Source organism: Hippocampus comes, unplaced genomic scaffold (assembly GCF_001891065.2).
Source record: "Hippocampus comes isolate QL1 unplaced genomic scaffold, H_comes_QL1_v1.1 scaffold22, whole genome shotgun sequence".
Classification (NCBI taxonomy): domain Eukaryota; kingdom Metazoa; phylum Chordata; class Actinopteri; order Syngnathiformes; family Syngnathidae; genus Hippocampus; species Hippocampus comes.
The window spans coordinates 6121524-6147280 of NW_017806175.1; the positions used below are offsets into that span (position 1 = coordinate 6121524).

At 42.3% G+C, this 25757-nt stretch overlaps 3 protein-coding genes across 14 annotated transcripts in view; 2 read left to right on the forward strand and 1 right to left on the reverse strand.

The window, feature by feature from the left end:
* Nucleotides 1-6: 6 nt before the first annotated feature.
* On the reverse strand, nucleotides 7-5601 carry dcun1d4 (DCN1, defective in cullin neddylation 1, domain containing 4 (S. cerevisiae)). Of its 3 annotated transcripts, none has more exons than XM_019896941.1 (11): nucleotides 5501-5601; nucleotides 4245-4315; nucleotides 4121-4160; nucleotides 3565-3652; nucleotides 2954-3033; nucleotides 2812-2882; nucleotides 2596-2687; nucleotides 2398-2506; nucleotides 1988-2092; nucleotides 1552-1654; nucleotides 7-1392 (listed from the first exon to the last, which is right to left on the reverse strand). In XM_019896941.1, exons 1-11 carry the CDS (start codon nucleotides 5517-5519, stop codon nucleotides 1337-1339), a joined length of 834 nt encoding a protein of 277 aa, XP_019752500.1. In that variant the 5' UTR covers nucleotides 5520-5601; the 3' UTR covers nucleotides 7-1336. The 3 variants fall into 3 exon arrangements, with proteins under 3 accessions (XP_019752500.1, XP_019752502.1, XP_019752501.1); XM_019896943.1 differs by lacking the exon at nucleotides 5501-5601 and adding an exon at nucleotides 5381-5461; XM_019896942.1 differs by lacking the exon at nucleotides 5501-5601 and adding an exon at nucleotides 5356-5374.
* A 1746-nt stretch (nucleotides 5602-7347) lies between these two features.
* Nucleotides 7348-9176, forward strand: ociad2 (OCIA domain containing 2). The gene is made up of 5 exons (XM_019896581.1): nucleotides 7348-7471; nucleotides 7949-8033; nucleotides 8502-8555; nucleotides 8727-8774; nucleotides 8855-9176. Exons 1-5 carry the CDS (start codon nucleotides 7418-7420, stop codon nucleotides 9046-9048), a joined length of 435 nt encoding a protein of 144 aa, XP_019752140.1. The 5' UTR covers nucleotides 7348-7417; the 3' UTR covers nucleotides 9049-9176.
* Nucleotides 9177-9978: 802 nt separating this feature from the next.
* fryl (furry homolog, like) overlaps nucleotides 9979-25757 on the forward strand; it is an 82065-nt gene continuing 66286 nt past the window's right edge. For 6 of the 10 annotated variants that reach the window (XM_019896563.1, XM_019896565.1, XM_019896564.1 and 3 more), the window contains exons 1-2: nucleotides 20087-20628; nucleotides 23115-23180. In XM_019896563.1, coding sequence (XP_019752122.1) covers nucleotides 20328-20628; nucleotides 23115-23180 — 367 coding nt within the window. In that variant the 5' untranslated portion in view covers nucleotides 20087-20327. Of the gene's footprint in view, nucleotides 10190-15139; nucleotides 15159-20084; nucleotides 20629-23114; nucleotides 23181-25757 lie in introns of those variants that run through there. The other 4 variants (XM_019896573.1, XM_019896570.1, XM_019896575.1 and 1 more) reach the window with 4 other exon arrangements.

Here is a 25757-nt window from a genome sequence, read left to right on the forward strand (position 1 = left end):
GCCGAGTGGAGTTAAGTTAATAAACCCTTTTTATTTAAGTATATAGACATTGGTTATAGTGAAAACCGACATATAGACACATAGTTTTACGTACATATATACAGTTGGGACAAGCACGTTCACCTTCCTGCGTTGTCACAAGATCATCTGAGAACATGAATTACATCTATACACAACCGCTTGGTGTCGATTTCACATACAGTGAAAGCAGTGGTGGTGTCATTTGCGTGTGCACGCCAAGTCAACGGATGCACTGTCCAAAAAAAACCCCCCAAAAACGAACTTGTACACCACGCAAGCTTTTTCGCGTGGCGTCAACAGAGTGAACGTTTGTTCCACCATGAGGTCACACCTATTTTTTTTCCCCAGGTCTGAACATCAACAACGGTAAACACAATCATGAGTTCCCGTCGGGAAACCAAACAATAAACATGATGGTGAATATCGCCCCCCAAAAAAAAATCTAAGTACAAAACATTTGCACAAATTTCTGTACAGAAAAAAACAACCAAACGGAAAAATGGCTCTGACAGGATCTGCATGCAAATATTAAAATAATTTGGACGAGTCAGCATCACAGCACAGCCAAAGACAGAAATGTGTACAAAAAAAGAAACCCCAGCAGAGTGCTATTATACAGTTCCGACCTATCGCACGTTCCCATAAGTGATGCTAGAAATGCTCGTTCCAACACTCTGCGTGGGGAAGTGAGGGATATGCTACCTGAAACTATCGGACTAAAAGGGAAGACTGAACCACACGTGGGGTAGGAAACTGGCAGCGAGTTTGACGTCAAACAGGCTCCCAATCTTTACACATATATACATCTGTTATCTACGTGTGTGGTAAAGTTTGAGGCACAGCTAAGTTAATGCATCCATTGGTCCGGTGTGGGGACCAATAAATGCTGAGGAGGGGGCCGGAGGGGAGGCCTCTCTGGCCCACCCAAATGGAATTAGCAGCAATGTGGTTTTTGGTGCTAAAAAAAAAAAAAACAACAAAAAAATGACTGGCACTAATCAAGTAAACACCACAGGCAGCAGAAACCTGCGCCATGGGAACCCACCATGTGACTTTTTTTTTTCTTTTCCTAAATGTGCTCACCTTTTAAGACTCTCCTTTGACTTCTCCCACACTTCCTGGTGGAATATGGTAAAGGAGGGTTTGGGCTAAGCCAACTTGACCAAATCTGGAAACGTGCACCCACCAGCTACCCACCCTCACCCGTGGCTGTTTGTTTTTATTTGTTTTCACGTTGATTCTCATTGTTGCGGTCGTCACAGTATTTCTGATGTTCGCTTATTATTATTATTATTATATTTCTTTGCGGTTGTTGCTAGGACATCTGTCTTTCCTTGTACCATTCCACAAACTCGTCCAACAAGACAGGCCCTGGTGGGAGAGAAAGAAGATTTTGGTTGGCGAAGTAGAGAGTTGAGTTGGGCCCCAAAGAGCACGAATTGACGTTTTAAGGTTAAAAATTAAAAAAAATTCTGAGTGGGAATTCTTTTACGCCCCCTAGTGGTCGGGTTTAATGCGGGGCTGACTTACAGGCTCCGTCCTCGTCGTAGTTGCTGAGGTCCAAGTTGATTGTCCGGCTGAACTCCAACACGTTGCACCACTGGTCTTTGTTGACTACTTTGTACTTGGATTGCTGGGGAATCAAACAGGAGCACAATGGCATCACTTCTCTCCATGTCAAAAGTTTTAACCCTATTTTTTTCCCCCCAACAGTAAAGGTCGGAGGACGCCGACGAAAGTGGAATTCCCACACAGTAGACCCCACTTATTAATTCGAAACATGGCAATAATCGAACGCTTCGCCTTTCGGCTCAGCCCCTTCATCACATCGTTTTCACACTGCTGCAATACTTTTTTAAAAACACTTGTGCAAATGTTATGAATGCTTGTGCAACATTTGAACCTGAGAAGAGGTCCTTTACCTTTATTAATTCCTCTCCGGCCGTCAACAGCTTGCCGTCCTTACCTCTAGAAATTGATTGAAGACGGGAAAAAGGGGCCACGTCTTTCCTAACAGAAGCCCCAGCATGCACTTAGCCGTGTTCAAGTCCAAACTCCTCTGATCCTTCTCCTGCCAAAGGGCGCACACACACACGCACATATTTTCTGAACACTCAATTTCTTAAAGCCAACACATTTCCATCAAACAGACTCGTAATGCCCCAGAAAGACCGACATTGAAATACAAATCCTTATAAATTTAAAAAAATGGTAGGAGAGCACCATTTGTTTCAAGTGGAACTCCTCTAGCTAATTTCAACATAGTTAGCATCAAAATGCCACAAGTTAGTGCTAAAGCACTGCTCCAATTTCCATTGCATATCTCCTGTAGTGAAGCCCCGCACACACACTGATTTCACTTTTAGGCAGACTCACCCTGGCAAAGTCAAAGGCGTATCGGTAAATGAGTTTAAAGCTGGTGCTGTCATTGAGGACGGACCTCAGAAAGTCCAGTGAGTTCCTCAGCCGCTCGGTAGAGTCGCACCTGGCAAAGGGCATGCAATAGATGGAGAACCAGACCAGAAAACACCTCCGACGCCCCACCCCTTCCCAAAAAAAAGGTCGCATACGTACTGCAGGGAGCCCATGCCCCTCAGCCACTCCTGCAGCGTGAAGTAGCCCATGCTCTGAGCGTCCAGCTTCCACGCCAGCACAAGCATCACCACCTGCAATACACAAAACACCACTCTGACCTTTGTGGGGATTTTTTTCCCATCATTAAAAAAAAAAAAATCTCAGGCATTTTTCAATTTGTTCTATTCTTAAAAAAAAAAAAAAAAGTCATCTTACATTCTCGGGTTCCACTCCAATGTCCTCGCAGAACTTCTCCATGCCCTCTGGTCCCACCACGTCGTCGCAGCCTATCAGAGACGAGCGTCACACATCACATGACCAAAACAATGCGATTTCAATCAAGAAAATGTCTGCTCACCCGCATATTCATAGAACCACTCCAAGCATCTCTTGTTGGAAAAGGTTTCCTCCTCACGAATGAGTGGAGAGTCAATTTTTCTGGAAGTGCACAAAGAACAGAAGGAAGTTTTTTGACCAATAATTGCAGGACCAATTAAAAAAAAAAAAAAGGGGGGGGGTTATTTGTCCCAGTATTCAAAGTTTTTAACCTGTTTTGTTTTGAAATATTTTTTCTATTATGTATTTTTGATTGTAATGTTTTGTGTATTTTTGTGATATTTGATTCGTATTTTTCTGATAATATATTGTCTAATCTTGCAAGAACAATACAAGCTAATAGTATAATATTTAATCATCAGTTTTTAAATAATTTTGAATTTTGAGCAAAACTATTTTTTTGTTTTGTCTGATAGTTTTAAACTATTTCTCAATATATTTGGAAAATCACCTGTTAAAATACGACTTTTTAAATCTTAAGAATTTTTTTTCTCCACAACTATGTATCTTTATCTAAATAATAATAGATTTGAAAAACTATGAATAACAACTGGTTGTTTATCATGTCTATAATTGCTTTTAAAATACACCTTGGTGTTGTAGATATTATAATAAAATATAATAATATCCTACCTGTCCTGGCGACTCTTCTTCGCTGACATGTCATCTCCGGCAGTGGGTCTCCTCTTTTTCCTCGGGGGCATGGCTCTGGAGCAACAAGCTAAAGAAAAAGATCATCATTATTTATATATATTTTTTTGTCCGATATTTGGGGTCAAATACTTTTGTACTGTTTAACATTTTTGTCAAAAATCTGTTTGTATTGAACATGTGATATTTTAGTCTAATATTGCTCTTCTCCGTTCTAATATTTTTGCGTAGTTTTCATAATCTGAATTGTTTATTAAATTTTTAAATTCCCTTAATCTTGAAAACAAAACAGCTTTTCTTTTATTATGATGAAGTCATGGGGGAAAAAGGTGTGAAGTTGAGAAAAATGAAATCTTAAGAACCAAGTATTTTGAGATATTTGCATGAAATGTTGGAGAAATTCATGTGCAACAAATGTTCTTTTTTTCCGAATGTGTTATTAGAACGGGAAAATTATTAGATGGGAAAATGGAGTAATACAAAATGGAGACAATTCTGGAGAATTGTCTTCAGGTGAGGAAAACAATGCGGATATTACCTGACGTGTGGCTCGCTTGCTCAGCGTCTTCCGTGAGGTTCTGCCAGAAGAGATGCCAAATGCTTTTAAGCCAAACAAGTATACGCTTCAGAAACAAACACAACATGTTCTCGTATGCATTTACCAGCCTGTGCAATGTGTGGTGGATCTTATGGATGCTGGCCAGTGTAGTCAAGTGAGAATTCAGATGAAAATCTGTCAAAAGAAATAATAATAAAAGACATGAGGTACGGTTATTATAAGCAATTGTGGACATGGAAGTCAAGTCAAGTACGAATAGACACGAAGAAGCACGAAGATGACGTCACTGCCTCGTCAAAAGTCCCGATCCCGTCCGTCGGCTAACGCTAGCGGTGTCAATAGATCTTCACGGCTTAGCTTTAGAGTGCCACGGCGTGATGTTTGAACACGAAACGAAGGGGCGGACTCTTGACGTGACTCGAAATTGTGTTTATTTGGTTTCCGGTTGGTCCTCAAATGCCAGTCCAAAGTGGTCGTTAAAAGATACACGGCGGGTCTAGCGTTAGCTTGTGTCCCGAAAATAACATCGCAACTTGCGCGGAGTTTGCAAAGTAGCAAAGCGAGGTGTGCGCTTGGGATTTGTGGTCCATTTCCGCCATGAGTCCCAATGGCGGCACTGCTCGGCCACAGCCTTCAAGAACTACAATTCCCAAAGACCTCGACGACACCAGCGATTCTTTCAAAGCCATCTGACCCCCCAACTTAACATTCAATCCGACTGATTTACAAGCTTTTTTTCGCATTATAAAAACGCCAATATTTGTTAAATACGACGCGCGAATGTCCTAGTTAGCATACGAGCCAATTTGGGTGATAAGAAGGCCGGCTAAACGCAGCGCGTAGGCCAAATGAAAGATGATAACTCAACTGCGTCACAATTTTCACTCTCTTAAAAACCTTCACACGCATTTGACACATTTCCACGTTCATTACGTCGTCCACTAAACTCCCTCGAGCCTTAACTCGTTCGTCCGTCAACGAAGACTGAAAGAGATGGAAAAAGATTGCAACCCAGGGAGAGAAGCATGAGACTAAAAATTCGCATTCGAAAAAAAAAACCCACATCGGCTGTAATCAAGCAATGCGGCCGGCAAGAGTGTACGTATAAATGATTTCACACAATCAAAAAGTGTGGTGTCGAACAGGAATTTGGAGTCAATTTAGACTCTGTACACGTCCTTTGTTGTCGCACTGGCAAATACAAAGAGACCGACGCAAAATAGCAGAAATTCATCGAACCCCGCAGAACTGGGGAAACACGGAAAGGCCATCGAGTCGAACGCTTTTCTATTCATGTTCGGAATGTGTTCTGTTCTGCCCGTAATGTGACCAAAAAAGCCGGTCGGGGCTACTACTTACTGGCAGCATCAGAGTGCATCTTTATGAAACACACAACTGTCTGTGGGAAGTCTGCAGACCGGCCAATGGGCGGAGCAGGTCGACGTAATGCCGCGCCGCGCGGACTGTGATTGGGACCGGGTCCATGCAACTTCCGCCCATGTTCCCATTCCATTGGTAACTCAAGCGGTCTCGTCAAAATCGCATCGACATTGACTCCTCCCATGGCCCTATCCGATTGGTCACTAATCCCAAAATAGGCGTCGCCCATCCTGATAGTTCATTGGTCCCGTTTTGGTTAATAGAAACATGATTGAAACTATCCTACCCGGATAAGTCCCACTTCCGCCTGTGCTACCATTCGATTGGATACTCGTGCTTTCTCCTCAAAAATAAATCGGTCAGGAGCCCGCCCACGCGCTAAAGTGAATGAGACAACCCCAAATCGGCATGTACCATCATTAATCAATATCGTACAATTAATTTCACAATGTAACTATAGATGCGTTTTTTTCATTTAATATTACACGTTAAATCGAGTTAAAATATGTTTTAAAAGGTGATTAAAACCGGGTCTATGTCACCACTAATTGTATTCACTTTTGATTGTCCCCTTGAGCTGTTTCGTCAAAAGTTCGGCCCCACCTACACGCCAATATGATTTGTCAGCTCTCCCACGACAAATAGGATTGGTCAATTTCTTCACGTGACCGCCACCCACCTTACAATCGAAGTAGTGGTGGTGTGTTTGTTGACATAAGCTCTCGCCAACGCCTTTGTCTTTTTGTCCCCACTTAGTCCACTGTATGACTGAATGAAAGTTCAGTATTTTTAACGACATTAAACATGTATTGTCAAATATCAACAGGACTTCATTGTCGCCGCAGTGCGTGCATGCGCATGCGCGTTTTTGGAATGTGGAAGGAAAAACGGAGTACCCGGAGAAAACCCACGCATGCACGGGGAGAATATACAAATTCAACATAGGAAGGCCGGAGCCGGAATTGAACCCTTATATCTCTGTATTGTGAGGCAGACGTGCTAACCAGTTGATTACCGTGCTGCCATTTTTCAAATTGTATCCATCCATTTTACAATATAAAGTTTTAAAATGTAATTGTTGAGTTACAACGACCCATCGTTCCATCCATCCATCCATCCATCCATTTTCTAATCGTTTATCGTCACGAGGGTCGCGGGCATGCTGGAACCTATCCCAGCTGTCTTCGGGCAGTAGGCGGCGTACACCATGAACGGGTTGCCATCCAATCACATTACCACAGTCGAATATTGGAAAATATTTACTTATGTAAGGGGTCAACTTGAAAAAAAAATAAAAGAAATGAACTAATTTCTGTTTTCCTTCATTTTGAAATTCTTTTTTGATTTGCAAACACAATGCAGTATATTAAATATATTTGGACATGAAGGGACACTTGTTGACACAGGGAGACAAAACGATCTTAAGAGATTTTTCAATACTGACCAAAAAAAAAAATCCACTTAATATTGACTGAATACTTAGCAATGATGCTTTAAAAAATCTTATTAAACAATTAGCTGATCACATTAGCCCATTATGATTTCTGGTGCCGCAAAGAAACAAAGGTAACATGAGTCTCAAATTTGTTTTCTGTGGCTTTTTGACTTCTGCAATGTGATATAAAAGTCTATGACCAATCAAAAATGTGTCCTCTGAGCTTTAGTCACAGACAACACCATAACACACTGCGCATTATTTTACGCACTCCACTAGAAAGTTCGCCCATTCAACTATTGCACTGAAATGTCTTACTAATCTCAAACAGCTTTCCGCACTTGGGCTTTTTGTTTGTTTTTCTGAGTTGGGGCGGTGCCCATAAAAATGCAGGGAGGAGTCTTCACAAAAGGTTCGGGCACAGAGTGAAAAGCTGCACAAGGAAACTCAGCGGCTCTAACATGAGTACAGAAGTGAGTGTGAAGAAAGAAAATGCAACAAAAGGCGAATGGAAGGTTCGTTTTCAACTTTTTGGGTGGCTTTGGGGAATATAGAGATTGTAAAGTAGAGGTCACCAACCTTTTTCAAACTGAGGTACTTCTTGAGAACGGCTAAGGACTACAGTTTGATATGCACTTCATGTGCTGCTTGACCAGCTGATGACTGAGATATCAATGCTGTTCATTAGCCCATTATGAACTGGCATTAATCTACTTCAAGACAAAGTAATGCTGTTTGGTTAAATACAAAAAGTGGAATTCACCTTGTTTGATGTTTAATTTGACAGACAACCTAAGTTGGGAGTGGCAATAAACAGCTTGGTCCCCACCTGCCAAACACACACCACACAAACATAACCACCTTCACAATATTCTTAGGAAATCACAATGTACCATAACTGGTGAGCTATTTTTGGAGCACGTCCATAAGCACGTAATGTGGTCCCTATTCGTGACTCCTGCTGTAAAGTGTCTCGATCTGTGTGCCTTCAGTGCCCCACCTCTCAAGGACACATCCCCAGCGAAGACGTGAGGAAGGTGTGGAAAGAATGCCAACAAGAAAGCTTCTGGTATAGAGGTATGTTGCAAAACCAAAACAAAATTAAAAAAAAAAAAAAACGCACACAAATGAATGGATTGCGCAAGTGGAACCAGACGGAAACACTGGGGCCCGACTTGTCCATCAATATTGCATTCAAGCTCATGTTTACATTCTTTTGTAGGGTGTCCTCTGGAAACAGCACCGTATGCGGAGAACAGTTGCCATGTGATAGCACTTACTTAAAGTTACCATACTATCTACTTGAAACTATTGTGTATATATATATATATATATATACACCCCCAAAATACTTGAGAAAAAAATATAAACCGCCAAAAAATGTTTTTACACTTTTTTAAGGGGCCCTGATGAATAACAAACAACGTATAAAAATGGTCAGACCCTCATGTCTCTTTGACATATGATGTGGTATGGTTTGGATGAATCTCTTACTTTCCATGGACATTTTAAAAGTGACCCAATCTTTGTTTTGCTTTTCTTTAGCTCTTCCCCTGTCCGTCGGTAGCATGGCTGTCACGGGCACTCTCATCTACAATGGTTAACACACACGCACGCACGCACGCACGCACGCACGCACGCACGCACACACACACACACACACACACACACACACACACACACACACACACACACACACACACACACACACACACACACTACTTATTTACAATATCAATGCTTTCACTTATTGTTTGTATTTCAACGCAGGTATTTGGAAAACGTCAAAGCGGTTTGGTCCCTTTCCAAAACTAGCAGGTATGGAACATGACTTCTGTTCTGTTTGTTTAGATATAGCATTTTGTTGTAGGATTGACACAAGATTATTTAACTTTCAGTTGCCGGAATCCTTGGCTTTGCCGTGGGGAAAGCATCTTACATCAGCACCTGTCGTCGCAAGTTACAGGAGCTCGGCCCCGGGATCGACCCACCGTTTGGGCCTTGGTCTGGCCCCTTTAATCGCGGACCCAGGTCCTGTCAACATGTGTGCGAAGAGTGTAAGAAAAAAGTTCCGGCGGGACCTACAGAATGATTACAAGAAAAAATTAAATGTGTAATTCAGGGATACGTTACAAAGGATGGTAACTTAATTTTTAAATAACTTTGATTTTCTCTTTCCCTGCATTAAAATTAATAAACAAATAAAGAAATAAATGAACAGCACTTTCAAAAAAATCACCTCTAGAGGGCAATGTTGTCATTTGAACCATAAATACCGTTACAGTAGTCAGAATTTTGGTGCATTGCATGGTTTCATTGTACTGTAGTCTTTGGAGGTTTATGAAATACATTTAAAAGTACAACATACATTACAATGAACTGAGGGCCACATGAAAATTATCTTTTTTTGTTTTGCTCGTTTTACTGTTGTTAATCATATTTGGATTTAATGATGAAATTTTGGTTAGTAAATATAAACAGTTGAGACAGGATCAGAAAGTGTTTGTATGCCGTAAAAATATTTTTAAAACGATAATTTTTGATTATTATTTATTTTATAACACATCAAAAGTATTGTAGGGACGATTTGATAATTGTGTTGATTATATTTTTGATATTGTGTGTTTATTATTATTTAACAATATGTATTTTTAATTTTTTATTTAGTTCATGAAACTATGGCAAACCATTGCCGATACCCCATTGACGAACTACACTTAAAACAACGTGTGTGACGTCTCCTGTCGACGCAACAGTTGGGGTGTCTTCCTTTTAGGGTATTTTGTGTCCTCGATGAATTATCTGTAATCATGTAGCGAAGCACCCGCCCGTCTCGTGCATTTTCGGTGTACGCTAGTATTAAAGTGAGCGAGCCGGTAGGAATGTCACCCTCACTACATCGTCCAATCAATGGTTGATTTTGGATAGATCGACACCTAATTTAGTCCTATAGGAAGCTGTGCTTGATGTAGGCGTATTGCCACGAAGCCAATCAAAACAGTGAAAGGCGGGGGGAAGTGACCACAGGCTACTCTGACAGACACTTTCAACACCGAAGCAGATTGAGGAGAAAAAAAACACAAATCACACCACTACGCAAATCCTTCCAATGGAGGAGGGCCAGGACGTTGGAGCTTGTTCGGCGAATGAAGTGTGCGAGCTGGCCGCATAGCTCAAACATAACGGGGGAGTGACGGACAGAGAAAAGAGAAGACACAGAAGGGAACAAAGTTGTAAGTAACGCCGTTGTTGTGTCGGGGAAAAAAAACCCAAGAACGTAGTGGTCATTCGCACTGTGATGTAGGCAACGTTACCGCACGCTAAGTTTGTCGTTGTGGGGTGGTGGTGGTGGTCGTGGTGGTGGTGGGGGAGGTATGAAACGCAGCCTTAAAGCATGCCAAACAAGGAGTTAAAAGTGTCATATCGTCCACCATAGTTTCCTTTTTTAAGGCGGTTAACACTGCAGCCTGTCCTGGTGTGTTAAAACATTCACTTCAAACTTGGCTGCTGTGGCTACCTAGCATCTCTCTTTACATTAGCCCCCAATACATGAGGCTAACAAAGCTGCTGGGAGGATGCTGCGTTAAGTCTCTCAACTACCGTAGGCGTTTTCAAATCATCTCCTGGTTTAGAATTAAGGCGAACACACCACTAAAAACATAAGTCGAATGTCATCAACAAAGGAATAACAAGCCTAACATGGCATTTATGCTTGGAGGAGGTCACTCTTAAGTTGCCCTCTCGGTCTCTTTTTTTTCTGGATGGCGTGTTTGTTAGGGACTTTAAGCTACATGTCCAACCACGATGGGGCTGAGATTGGCCCGAGGACTTAAATTCTCAGCCACAATGAAGCATTTGTTTTGCCTCGTGTGTTTCTGGAAAATTATTCGAGTATCACCGTATGTGGGGATATTGAATACATGGCCAAAAGGTTTAGATATAGAATAAATGGCCAGTAGTGTCTTGAAACATATGTAACAAGATACGAATAGACATTGTTTCTGCTTTGACTTCCGAGCAAAAATTTGAGAGAAGCGATATATCGTGGCAATGACCTCAACTTATATAATGTATTATTATTATTATTATTATCAACTCACTCCACAAGAGGCAACACATTTTGGCAGATGATAAAGAATTATTCAAAAAAGAGACTTTAAGCTGTGTGTGTGTATGTGTCTATGTATATATGGTGTGTGTGTGTGTGTGTGTGTGTGTGTGTGTGTGTGTTTTCTTCACTCACCCATATTGCAGAATTTATGATTTCCAAATAGCATTTTACTACATTGCTACGTCGATTTGAATTTGATTAACTGTTCAACCGTAGTTCCCTGTATTTCAACGTTTATCAGAGGGAAAATTGTCGTGAATGAGCGTGTTTCTTTTAATCCGGTGAGACATTAATGGCATTGAAGCTCACAGTGTTGAAACACTGAGCCGAGAGCTCTGTGAAATTTCCAGACTGTGAGCACCCACCCCTCCTCTAAACTGGCCCGCATGGATTAGCAACCAAGTCAGCATTGCAGACAGAGTGTAAAAATCTCTTAAAATGCTTGTGTAAAATCAAAACGCATACATTTTTTTTGGTCTCACTGCCATTTATTTATTTTTTTTATGCATCGTGCACCTCTCTAATTAGTGACCTCCAGCTTGTGCTTCTGCTGACGGTGGCGTGGCACTGCGCAAAGTGCGTTGACGCACGGGACTGAGCAAATATTTGGGCTGGTGAAGACTCTTTAGCACCTGCTCCATTGGCACGTTCGTCTTCATTCAGTATACCGGTCACCTGTTTCAACAAGGGCCGTAGCTTGCCATCTGCAATTGTGTTTGTAAATGTCACTTGGGCGGCAGATTAATTCAATGAAAACTAGACCACTTTGTGTACCTCCTGTGTTTGCATTTAACCCAAGTAGTGGTACCTTCACTTGCGAGTATTCTTTCTCAGGAAAATTACTATAAAGTTTCCCCATTGAAATGAATTAAAATGACATCACCCCCCCAATTTTTTGAAATTTGTCTTGAAGAAAGATGAATAGCAGTCTAGTGTATAAAAGCAAAACAAAACATAAAAGAGAATATACTGTAAGTACTGTAGTATCCATGTGGGATGGATGTCCTTCGGAGTGGGGTGAGGGCGGGGGGGGGGGCAATGGCCTCGTGAGTGACATCAGGAGCTGGAGTTGGTTTAGCCATCGAAGCCCCTTTTCATGTTCCACTCACTCAGCGTGAAAAAGTTCCGTCGCAGGACAGAAAGATGGCGGTGCCCCGGTTGTCAGCGTGCCCATATTTAGAAGTGCTCAAGTAGCAGCCTACCAGGAAGTAAGCAGAGACCCCCCCCCCCACTCTTTTAGAAGAGCAATAGACCGCACCTTGACAAGAGGTCTCTTTCATTGTTGCAAAAGAAAGCCCCGTGCTCTGCTCATTTGTGAGGATGAGATGAGCTGCAGAAAAGGATTGGAGGAAAAGGATTCTATCGCCACCTACTGTCCACAGGAACTGTCGTCACGGAGCTCAGAGTGCGAACGGCTCACCTGTTTTCTGGGTATGGTCACCTGACGTTTGCGATGCGATACGGGGCCTCTTGGATGTCAATTTCTGTTGACAGCAGGTGGCAGTCGAATGTCAAAATGGCCTGCGCCCTTTGATGGACGGAAAAAGGTAGATTCATCCGGAGCATAAGAGAGCACAGGACTCTGTGAGCTCTCGACATGTTTATTTTTTCTTTCACTCGATCGCGTGGAGCTGAGCTGGGGAGCTGGAAATAAACTATAATTGAGCCCTGCTGAGGAAGATTATCCCAAGCGTTGGGAGCAAGGCTTTGGCTCATAATTGATGTTTGGGGAGGAAACCACCCTCTTCTTTTTTACCAGAGCGAAGGAGACCGCGAGAGTTTTCAACGTATTTAGTTGCATCTCTACTAAATATCCCGTTCTTGCATTCAAATATGATCTTGTCTGGATTTGGCGAAATTGATAAGAGGAATGTCTACGGGTTTAACGTCCCTTTACATTCCTCGTCCTGTCGTGTTTTTCGCTGAAAGAGGCTGTGATTATGGCTGGGCCGGACCTGTTATTTTGCGTCTGTTTGAGCTACAGCTTCGCTGCTTTTGTCCGATGCGTTATTTTTTTGGGTGTGTGTGTGTTTGTGTTTTGTAACTTTTACTGCTTCTTATGTATGCAAAAATACCACCAGAAAAATGTGTAGTAGAAGCTCAAAAGGTCAGAGTGTCTGGATTTGTACAATTCTTTTCCAAAGGAAATGATGTAAATAATCTCGACCAACGGCTTTTTGAACGACCATTTTAGCATTTTTAAAGTGTGGCACAAGTGTATACATTTTATCATTAAGCCATTAAAACAATTCACACATTGCTCGTTTCCGAGAAGAAGAAAAACAAAACACCTAAGATGTTAACCAGATAGCTCGCGTTGGCTAACATTTTACGCCATAAGAACGATGCGTTCCCACAGCTTTGCAAATATTGTGATCTGAGTAACTGGCGGAGATGCTTGCAGTTGTCTTCACACCTCCACCATTTGCTGTTGTTCTTACGCAGACAGACTGGAGTCACGTTTTGTGGATTCTGCTTCACGTTGTAATTCGCCATTAAGGGTACAAAAACACACAAACACTACCGGTGTATATTATGAAATATGAACTTTTCCATGATAGTGTAGACGTCTTTTTTTCAAATGTCAATACAGTCAATCCTTGGTCGCAGCCAAATAGAACTCCCGCCCCTTCGGTGTAGCATCCTTATTGCATTGCACTCTAGCAAGATTGCAGGTCATATCGGTTCAGGCCGAGCTAATCATTGATCAGATGCTTTTCGTTACACTGACCTTTAGCCACCCCCCTTCACTTACCTTGTTTCCTTTCATCCTTTGGGAGTTGTAGTGGCACATTAATGCCGTTCAAAGTCATGAATCTGCTTAAGGAGTGGAGGACTTTGTTTGGAAAAAAAGAACAATTCTGACACCAGGAAACACCTTTTTAAACTCCACTGGATGACTCAATTTTTTGTTGGGTTGAACTTGAAGTCACCGCGTCAGAGCAGGAAGTGTGATCATCCATGACTAACAGGTGTGGTGGCGTGAGAAAACGGGCCATCACGTCTTTTTGGCGCATCATTGCAACTGAACTACGCTGCTGCCTGAGTCGATTGGACTCAATATCATTGCGCCGCCCACCCCGTTCTCACCCTTTTTTGCTCAACACCATGTTGGAAGTTTTCTGGCTGGTCGACGGGTGATGCAGTGATGTGGACTTCCTTCCTTTGCAGCTCAATTTTGATGCACGGTACGTCGGCTTCTGTTTGTCAGTCACTGCAATATAATAATACATTGGACCGATAGATGGGAATGGGAAATTGACTTGACTATGCATTTTTTAAAATTATGTACGGATTCAGGTGAACAGCGGGGGAAAAAAAAAAAACCCGACAAAAACCTGAAAATGTGACAGAGAGAAATACAGAGTTCTGGCAACTCAAAACAAGTTGGAGAAAAATACGGCAAAAACCTGACAGATACAGCGAAAGCTGTATATTATGAAATATGAACTTTTCCATGATAGTGTAGACGTCTTTTTTTCAAATGTCAATACAGTCAATCCTTGGTCGCAGCCAAATAGAACTCCCGCCCCTTCGGTGTAGCATCCTTATTGCATTGCACTCTAGCAAGATTGCAGGTCATATCGGTTCAGGCCGAGCTAATCATTGATCAGATGCTTTTCGTTACACTGACCTTTAGCCACCCCCCTTCACTTACCTTGTTTCCTTTCATCCTTTGGGAGTTGTAGTGGCACATTAATGCCGTTCAAAGTCATGAATCTGCTTAAGGAGTGGAGGACTTTGTTTGGAAAAAAAGAACAATTCTGACACCAGGAAACACCTTTTTAAACTCCACTGGATGACTCAATTTTTTGTTGGGTTGAACTTGAAGTCACCGCGTCAGAGCAGGAAGTGTGATCATCCATGACTAACAGGTGTGGTGGCGTGAGAAAACGGGCCATCACGTCTTTTTGGCGCATCATTGCAACTGAACTACGCTGCTGCCTGAGTCGATTGGACTCAATATCATTGCGCCGCCCACCCCGTTCTCACCCTTTTTTGCTCAACACCATGTTGGAAGTTTTCTGGCTGGTCGACGGGTGATGCAGTGATGTGGACTTCCTTCCTTTGCAGCTCAATTTTGATGCACGGTACGTCGGCTTCTGTTTGTCAGTCACTGCAATATAATAATACATTGGACCGATAGATGGGAATGGGAAATTGACTTGACTATGCATTTTTTAAAATTATGTACGGATTCAGGTGAACAGCGGGGGAAAAAAAAAAACCCGACAAAAACCTGAAAATGTGACAGAGAGAAATACAGAGTTCTGGCAACTCAAAACAAGTTGGAGAAAAATACGGCAAAAACCTGACAGATACAGCGAAAGCTGTGTAAATATGTCAAAACTGCCCCCCCCCCCACACCTCAATCAATTATAGTACAAAACCTACAAACTAAAAATCTGAGTGGAAACAAAATCTGCTAACACCTGAAAAATATGACACAAATATTTTGAAAAATAAGCAAAATTTAGAATATAACTTGTGTATGTATATATGTAGATATATATATATATTACAAAACTCTTTTAAAAAAAAGCGGTTATAAAAAATGACTAAAATCTGGAAAACAGTCAAAAAGCTGCCAAAAATGGAGAAAAAAAAGTTTTTTTTTGATTATAAAAATTATAAAAATATGGCATGTAAACAGAATAACAGTGAGAAAAGTGCCTCAAAAACCTGACAAAGAATATACAGTTAAATATATTCTCAAATTTGGGCGGTCGAAAAAAAATCAGGTAACAGCCGACCAAAATGTAGACACAAAAATCTGCAGAAAATGACCAAAAAAATGAATCGAAAGGTGCCAAAAAGCTGTCATTAAATAATAAAATAAAATAAAGACAACAGACAAACCTGATTAAAAATCCTATTTAAATATATAAATCTGACAAAGCACGGACACAACTATCACCAAAACTTATTGAGGATGACAAAATAAAAATCTGTCAAATAGGAAACAACGTGGTGCTAAAAAACTATGGTGCGTTCTGATTTGAAAATACAAACTTGGGTTCAGTTGTTGCCAAAGTAACGAACCTCTAACTACTAACAACCCCACCTGAATACGACCTCGGGCGCGTTCTACTTGGCGGCTGTATGCTGTTTGACATGAGCGTACTAAATTTAATGATTTTTTTTTTTTTATCAGACTCCCTGATGCTAAACTGGAAGGAAAGTACACATTAGCACGCCGGGGATCAGTTATGTAACAGCTTGATGTCGCAGGGTAATCTTCAGATTATTCCGCTGCTTCGGGAGAAGGTTTTAATCCGGTGCCAGCCCGGAGCTGAGCAGAGCACAGCAGAGTCGCCCCGTTGCCAAGAGAACGGCCCGGTCGTTCGTCAGTCGCAGGGCACAGAGAGATAAACAGATCAGGGCAGAAGAGAACAGTTGAGTGCTAAAAAAAAAAAATGCAGAACTTTCACAAGTATGACTGACCTTTTTGGAGAAGCCGCAGCGTCCGTTCTTAGTTGTTAAAGGTGTCGTTCCGTGGCGTGTGTTGTGGTTGAGGTTTTCTTAGCGACTGCGGGCCGAGTAGTGTGGGAACCGTGCACAAGCAGGCCGTGTTAATCTCCTTGCTTGGCCCGATTGTGAAAAGTGCAAAGTTGCCTTTTCTCCCCCGCCGTTTTGTTTTCCATCCTTCTGAGCCCGTGCAACTTCTTTTCACACAAACTCTGCACGCACAGACGACCGACGCATGACACAAAGTCATCCACTTGCCGTCGTGCCTCGAACAGATGCCGTGGCTCGGTTCATCACGACACGCGTCATCGACTCCCGTTTCACAGTAAGCGTCTTCTTCACCGCAAAAATATTTCTACATCGGCCTGACACAACTACAATACATGTCCACTAACATATTTTAAACACAATGGTACTTCAGAGCGACAAAAACTTGGGTCGCCTCACAATTGTCGTTCTGGCTTGTGACCAAACCAGCCGGACTTCTTTCTCTATTCGTCTAGAACTTGAACATAGCCTTGCTTGTTCTCGCTCACTGGGGGACGGGGGGGACCCCCCCCCGCCCCCCGTTTACGGCTGCCTCATACATCTGAAAAGTCCAAACACACAACACAAAGTGGCAGCAAGCTTTTTGATTTGTGACTGCGAAAACAAAGTCTGACTGAGTTCCTTTAGCGCTGAAGCTCCAAGGGTCTGACTACTTATTTTTGTCCGGTTATGGATGTTTTTTTTTTTTTTTTGCCAGATCTTTATTTTGTCAGATTTTTATTAAAAAAGGCATTTTTGTCCTAATTTTGTTTTAGAATATTAAAAAAAATTAGATTTTTTTTTCTTCAAAATAATTGCACACTTGTGCAACTACATTAGTTTTTGTTTTTAGAATTTGTTTCCCTTTTTTTCTGTGTGTGTTAATATCACAGAAACCTGGTTTTTGAACAGGGGTGTGTAGACTTTTTATATCCATTGAATATTAATGTCTACAGACTATGTATAGTTTATGGCAAGGGGGTGCCCAAGTCCTGTCCTCAAGAGTACCTATCCAGACTGTTTTAGATGTCTCCCTCTTCCAACACAACTGATTCAAATGATCGGGATATTTATCAGGCTTTTGCAAAGCTTTCTAATGCATTGATTATTTGAATCTGGTGGGTTTGATGTGGGAGACATCGAAAACTGGATAGAGGCTCTCGAGGGCAGACTTGGGCACCGCTGGTCTTCGGTCTTTTGGGGAGAGAAACAGCTGGATGCACATGACTTTCAAAATAAAACTAATTTCACATAGTGCTGTGTAAAATGTTTATGGTTCCGTCTCTCTCTGTGGACCGGTCCTAAATGGCCCCCAGATAGGTACTGTTTTGCGGCTTTGTGCCTGGGGGGCCCCGCTGCTTTTAGAATCCAAAAAGAAATGCGTTAATTATTTTACCATCAGGGGGCAGTGTAACTGTTTTAAAGCACAGCTGTGGCTGTGCGGCAGGTCAAATAAGTGCACGATCCAAGTGATCATCAGGACTGTACAGTATCAGCCCCCTTCCGCGCCCTCCCCAACACGAACAGAACAGACTTGGGTCTCTGGGTCCCAGCCCACGAGTTTTCCTGTTTTCTCCTGCGCTTGCATGCAGCACAAGGCAGGCAGGCGGGGGACCCAGGACGGCACAGGGAGCGCTCCACATTGTTCCTGGGGCTTCCTCTTTCACATTCCTGGGCTGATTGGGATCTTGGCCTCCCGTGCGACGCCATTGTTCTCGTTGTCCAGCAGCCTTACAAGAGCAGACCGGTGGACGGCTGCCATCATTGCACCTGGCGATGGCTGTCTGCTTGTCACTGGAATTGGAAGTTTTCCTTGGGAATAAACTTGAACACAGAAGTAATTTTCAAAAATGAAGATTTGCTCTTTAAAAAAAAAATTGGGTATAGTTTTAGCATACAGTGGACGCAGCAGACGCGGATATTCAGTGATTTTTTTTTTTGTTTTTTTGCACAGGCTAAGAAAGTCAGTGATTTATATATTTATTTCATTTTTCAATATGAATATTTTTTTTGTCCTGGGGTTGTTTTTAAACCATTTTTTTGGGTGGAATATTTTGGGTAGCACTGCTTGAAAGAGGATATGGACACTTTGTACCAATCAATTGCCATGCGTGTCGTCCGAAAAATAAATGCCACACCTCAGATAGACTCTCCTTTTTCCACATTCAGAAAATAAAAATCAAAGGCGGTAGCACAATATTCTTCTAAATTACCTTTATGTAGTCATCTGATGTATCGTTGTATTGTATTACATGCCGGGCGCATTGTCCAAAAATAAACACCACACCTCAAATCCACACCATTGGGATTTTAAGAGAAAGTCTTTCTGTTTATCGTGCTACATTTTATAACAAATCATCACTGGCATAAATATTACATAAATGCATTTGTACAAATTAAGTGGTTAATTAATGCCTCGCCCAGAATAAATGCCATTGATCACCCATACAGTACGGCATATGAGGAAAGTTGGCACTTGTTTTTGTGTTGCGCTTCAAATTATTTCGCCTGTAGAGGGCAAAGCTCTTATTTATTTATTTGCTTGTGTTTAACAGTCGTATCTGAGTGAAAACAAAAATGTACTATTTTCAGATTACAGACCTTGTCCAAACAGTCGCCTTTTTTTTTTTTTAATCCCCTTGGCGTGTATACTGAAGTGGTTGCATCACCTCACATATGCATTAGGGCATTAACGCACACACAAGGTGGAGTAGGATGGCCGTCTTGTATTTTACATCAACTTTATCATCAAATAAGGTTGTGTTTTTTTTTTTTTTGAAGTCTCACTGTATCCGTATAATATGATGCTTGATGTAGTTGAAACATAGCAGATAAAATGAGGCATTGTGTCGCCCATTTGCCTCATCCATCGGTTTTCTTTTGCGCTTGTTTTGGCTGCGAAATTCCACGAAACTCACTTCTGTATGACTGTATTATACTGCCCTCTTGTGGTCATGACATGAATCCCCGCATTCAATTTTGGCGCGTTGCACTATTTACTTTATATTATTAGTCTGTTTTATTTTTTTAAGTAGAGGATTGTGGAGTACTATATTCCTGATTAAAAAAAAAAAAAGCACATTACAAAAATTCTTTTTTTGGGGGGGGTCCACTTAGTGGCATTTCCATTCATCTCACTAGGCACTGGGGGAGGATTTGAGATGTCATACAAGTCTCTAAGTACGACTTTTTTTTCTGGTCGCACTATATTGCGGGTCAATCTGGTGAATCGATGAACGTGCACTCACTGTATAAGCTTTGTTTTTATTGAGTGTTTTGCATGGAAGCGGACAAGCATTTGAGTGCAGTGATAAGGGCTATCGGTTCCCGCAGGCGGACGAGTTCGGCTCGCTTTCTGATGCCTTCCGACTTCTCACGCTGCCTGTCAGTCTCACGCTTTGCCCTGGTGTGTCTTTTATGACTGGTCGAGCAATGCGGGCCGGACGGGGGCGTGGCCAGCCTCATCCTCCCGCGTTATCTCTCGCGGAACACGTCCGAGTCCCACCCTAGATAGTGCCCACTTGCCATGACATCACTGGCCCACAGCAAGTGTTGCGGCTCTTTGGCTTCCGACAGGTAGCGTCGCAGCGCGGGGAGTTGCTCCGCTTTGTTCAAGTATGTCAGCGACTAGTTAGTCCAGACGGACAACTTTTAAGGGAGCCTTCTAAACTGACGCGGTAGCTCCCATGGCTCAGACCTGGCCTTTATCTTGGTGAATGCGGACGCTCCCGGTAGGCGCTCTCGTACCTTAGGATGGGGTGACGATGGCGTGGCACAAGCTGCTGGACGGTACGCCCGAACGAATAAGCGGCAAGTTGAACATGGACTTTCTGAAGAGTCTGGTGCCAGGTGGGGCCCAGGTGCCCACTGCTCAGGGGCCTCCTCTCCAGCAGGCCGCCGCCGCCGCCTCGCCGCAGGAAGCCGGCCCTCAACCCATCCGCATGAGGAGGATGGGCCTGTGGGTCATGGGAGATACTATTATGGAGGAAGACACCACGGTCGACGGTGACCCGGTTGTCACCTCTGCCGCCGTGCCGCTCCGAAATAGGAAAGCTCACTTCAAAGGTATGATGGACTCCCATCAGATGCTGCAGTTTATGCCAGTTTCATATTTTGAAAGTCACCGGGACCACAGTCTTACTTACTTACCCGCGTGTTCACACTATTTTTGCTGTCAATAAGAAGCTATTGTATAACTTTGCTTTGAGGAAATGAAGAGTCACTCGAACAGTTTTCCTGAGGAAGAGACCGCGTGTGCTTGCTTCAAGCTATTTGGCACTCCCGGTTGAAGTTAACTGTAAATCTGACACGAAGCAAAAGCAAAGTTGGATATTCAAACACCAAAATGTTCAATCGCGCCGTGTCATTTTAATGTAACGAAAGTCTGCAGGATTATTGCTAGCATATGTTAGCATTAATCTTGGTGGACTTTCGTCATGCTACGTCACAATTTGGTAAATGCCATTGATCTATAGTACATTATTGATCAGTCCACGTGTGTCGTTGTTACTTTTACAAATGACTGACCAATCTAAAGTGTTGAAAATGGCTTGTTGTCTTTGACAATGCAATGTTAATGGTTGACCAAAAGTACATTTTTTGGGCCCCCCTCTAGAGTAAACATTTTGGAAGTAGCATAAGGTATTTGTAATAAAGTGCTTCTATAACACAATGTTTTTGGTTTAAAATTGTTTTTGGAATGTATCGTCAGTTAAAATCCAAATGAGGTAATAAATGTAGCTCTTGAGCAGAAATCTTGCTATTTGTGTCAGTTCCTCTCAGACCACCTGCGGTGCTTTCACTCTGCTTCTGTACTCTACTTCTGTTTTCTAGTCTTGTACACAGTTATTAGCCATCGAGGCATTGGCTTTTTGTTAGTTTTCCGCCGTAGTTTCAGCAAAATTCCTGAAGCCCAAGGTAACAGGTTAGCACGAGGCTGCGGGGGTGTTCCCACTATGTCTGCGCCTGCTAATACACAGCAAATGGCACCTCGCCACTTCTTCTGTCTCTGGTCCCTCTGACCCTCTCTAGGCTGCTTGTCCTCAGGCACGGTGGTTACTTCAGCAGGGTAAACGCATAATGTCAATCGGGACAAATTTAACCGTTTTCCAAGGAGGCAATGACATGGTTCTTAGATGTTTGTGAAAGAGTCTTCAGAGTAATTATCCTGTCGTGTCAGGTCACTTGTTAGTACAAAGTAACAATCGCAGAGGTGGCAAATGTTGTAATGACGTAAAATTACAGATATTTGTGAACAACAACAAAAAAAAAAAGAGACTGGTGAAAGTACTACCGGTAATTCAATTGCTTTACAGACTGAAATGTACTTAAGTACAAATGAATTTTTACTGTCACTTATTTAGACACGATAACTGTTTGTTCACCTTGCACAGCAGGAAAAAAAAACTTGACTGGGCACAAAATAGTTTCCCTCTTAATTACTTGCAAACGCTTGTATGTGGAAGAATGTTAAAAAAAAGTGAACAACAACAAAAAAAAAATCCTAGTTTGGTTATGATAATGATAGTTATGACTTGACTGAAAAAAATACATCTTTCAAAAAAGTAAGAAGTCTATTTTGACAAAGGAGTAGAAAGGGACAGATATCTGGCTTCACATATAGGAGGTAAGAGTAAAAGAATCACTCAAAGTATAGTAATTAAAAAAAAAAATCGACTTATCGTAACAAAGTATTTGTACTTCATTACTTTCCACCACTGACTGAGAGATAACCATGCTGTATTTCAACGTGTGATTTTTCTTTTTTTAAATCCCAGCCTTATTTTTGGATGTCCATTTAAATCTTGTCAAGTTATTAAACTATAAATGGTCAATTTGGAGAATAGGGAAGGACACGGTTTTGTTGATCTCAGTCATTCACCTCGGCCCATAATGCTTCTAGCAAACACTGCATCTTGTTGCAATTGATCAGCTAAAAAGGTCAACGGGGAGACTATATTTCGTCTTCATTTGCTGATAAGACGGACACGCAGAAGAGGAAGTAGCAGCCCAGATATGCGCCGCTTGCTCACCCTCGTGATGACATACTTGACTCCAGCTTGCCAAATTCAGCCATAGTTATGTCTGACAGAACTGGTCCTGTGGAATACAGTTGGAAAAGCATGCTTTATGTACACGCTCTGCAAATAATGACCGGGCCCGTATATTTGGGATGACATCTTTTGTTTGCAAACTATTTTAGCGGTACAGTGGTGTAGTGACTTCCTGGTTTTCCAATTTAAACTTTTGAGCCAACGCTTGGTCGAGCTTTTGTTTGCTCTGTTTTGTACGCCATAGAAGAAAAACAATACATATATAGTTTTTTTTGTTGCCAGACCCAATGTGTAAGATGCGGGGAAGCTCAACCTATCTTGAATGCAAAGATTATTTTAGTGTATGCACAAATCCAAACGCCAGAGGTGAAATTCTGTTTGTTTTTGTTCAGAGCATTGATGCTAATTTTAACGTCATGCATGTTCAGACGGTGTGTAGTGGATTTTAGAGTTGATTTTAAATCTTATTTTCTGTTTTGTTTTTTTTCTTCCAACCAGGAAACATCCACCGCTTTCGAAAAACCGCCTTCTTACAGCATGCTCATCGTGGCCGGGACCGCGAGGGTGAGTTATATTTAAAAAAAAAAAAAAGTGATGTTTTGTTAAATTGAAGTGTTGTGTTCATACCAAAGGATAATTTGCCTTGTTGTGATCTGAGAACCACTCCCTTCTGCAGAACTGGCTTAGCCTGAGTTGGCTTTTAAGGTGGTGCTCCTTTCCTGTTGTCATTTTGTCTCACTTTCTGCACACATTATGTTGCCACTACATGTCCACTTAATTTTTTTGTTGTTGTATTAAAAGGAAGACACGACTTGAATTGAGTATTTAATTAAGAGCTACAGCACCGGGATTTGTGTTAGCGACGACAAATGTGTTTGTCTTTCTTGTAGATGATTCCACTGGGAACAGTGGCTGCATTGTGTCGTCGCACGGCCTCGATGTTAAATGACGAATGACTGAAGAATCTCTACTATGGTGCATTGAAGTGCGGTGTGAGAATTTTGGGGCAGATTAGCGCACCAGTGGCATGAGGAGGCTTAAACGTCACGAATCGTGAATATGCTTTACATGCACTCTTCTAAGATCTTTGTGTTCAGGGATGAGCAATGTTTAGCCTGCGTTGTTATCTGAAATTATGGAGAGTCTGTTCCGTTTGTAGATGGTTTTGCTCTTTCAACATTTTGTAGAACTACCGTAAAGCGCTTAATCCCGTGTCTGTTGTTGACCTGACTCCGGGTCTAAAATCGCGCATCCTCTGGAGCGGAGGGCCCAGGATTAAATTGCGGCTCAGATCAATTCCTGTTCCCCAGTGCTGCCCCTCAGACAGGAAATGCATCCTCCAGCCTCTGTGGGCTTCAAGGAGGGTACCACTCAATTATATTCCAGCCAAATTTGAATGTTGTCCTTCCATTCCGATCAAAATCTGTGAAGGCCCGATTGTGGTTGGGCCCTGGGACGTGTTAGAGAGATAATCGAGCCTAATTGAAGCATTTTAAACAAAGCTTTCAGATCAGTCAGCAATGGCATCAGGTGTCACTAAAAGAATATCCCGAACGAATCACGATAACTTTGAAAGAGTCATGTGGCCTCTTAGAGTGGTTCAGAAAGAGCACAAACAAACAAAAAAAAAAAAATGCAAATGTGAGATTTTCAGCAGCAAACGACGAATACTTCAATTTGTGAATTGTAACGTTGTCGCAAATCTTCGACGATAACGTTACCCTGGTTTATCAAGCCTGCGGGAAGGATGGCGGCCTGCCAATCGCAATCACTGTGCCCTCTTTATAAACGAAACCACGAGCCTCAGTGATGTGCATTCACATGAGTTTATTTGATGAAGCAGATTTTTTTTTCTCCCTCCCCCCTCCCGCCCTTGCTTACCCGGAAGTCGGCACCTCCGAGCTCAAATGTTCCCAGAGAGAGACGATGTTGTTGGTTCCTCCTCTGCATTCCTCAAACAAGCGAGCCGGGTTTACACAAAACAGTTCCTCCCCAAGTCTGGCCGCTTTGCTGATAATGGCGCTTATTATGCGATGTCCTGTGTTTCTGGTTCACTCACAAACACGCATGACGTCTCCCTTATTTTGCTCAAGGAGGGAAGTGTTTGCTCGAGTGTTCGCAGAGTCACAATACTGGTATGCTGCAAGAGGGCATTACTCATCTTACGGAATTGGACGATAACCAGAAACAACTTCAAGCCAGTTACTGTGGAGGTTAAAGTAAAGGCATTCAGGGATGTTTGAAGCTCTTGTCGCCGATGTGTCTGTCGCTGCTGCATGCGCCACATGTTGAGATCTGCACAATAACTGACGCGTGTAACTAGGCAGATTGGTGATGAAGCGCTGCCTCCATGAGTGAAAATTATGATCCGTTCTTAACGGCTTCAGATGTTCAACAGTCTGGGGTCCCCATTGTCGAATTTTATGGAACAACTTCAAGCTTGTTACTGTGGAGGTTCAAGTAAAGGCATTCAGGGATGTTTGAAGCTCTTGTCGCCGATGTGTCTGTCGCTGCTGCATGCGCCACATGTTGAGATCTGCACAATAACTGACACGTGTAACTAGGCAGATTGGTGATGAAGCGCTGCGTCCATGAGTGAAAATGATGATCCGTTCTTAACGGCTTCAGATATTCAACAGTCTGGGGTCCCCATTGTCGAATTTTATGCTTCATAATTTTCAATTTTCACATGTTCCTTGTGAGACAGGTCTGGACTGCAGGCAGGCCGGTCTCGTAGTCACACTCTTTTACTACGAAGCCACACTGTTGTAACACGTGCAGAATGTATTTTGGCATTATCTTGCTGGTATAAGCAGGGGTGTTGCAAATGAGCAAGGCATTAGGAATTAAGCATTAATAGCACAGCAAAACAAAAAAAAAACTGCAAAACAACTAAGTACAAAAAAATAAGCTTGCTCATTTAGCGACTCTCATAAATATGACATAAGAAGTGGAAATTCTTTCTAAACTGTGTCGCAAGTTCAACTTCACTGTAATGTTCCTCCATTCATGTTCTCCCTCCCGAGCTGCATTCTTCAAATCCGAGGCAGGGTAGGGTGGGTCTTGAACGGAATGCGGGCCCCGAAAATTAATCAGGCGAATAAATCAAGCCGGCCGTCACTCAGCGGGACTTCCATCAGC

Excerpts from the sequence above, each read along its gene's own strand:
- dcun1d4 (XM_019896941.1), bottom strand. Across the intron at positions 2,507-2,595 it reads AGGGGCATGGGCTCCCTGCA|GTGCGACTCTACCGAGCGGC; the intron begins GTACGTATGCGA and ends GCCCTTTGCCAG. Across the intron at positions 1,393-1,551 it reads CTACGACGAGGACGGAGCCT|GGCCTGTCTTGTTGGACGAG; the intron begins GTAAGTCAGCCC and ends CTCTCCCACCAG.
- ociad2 (XM_019896581.1), top strand. The coding sequence starts at position 7,418 with ATGAGTACAGAAGTGAGTGTGAAGAAAGAAAATGCAACAAAAGGCGAA. Across the intron at positions 8,556-8,726 it reads GGGCACTCTCATCTACAATG|GTATTTGGAAAACGTCAAAG; the intron begins GTTAACACACAC and ends ATTTCAACGCAG. Across the intron at positions 8,775-8,854 it reads TCCCTTTCCAAAACTAGCAG|TTGCCGGAATCCTTGGCTTT; the intron begins GTATGGAACATG and ends TTTAACTTTCAG.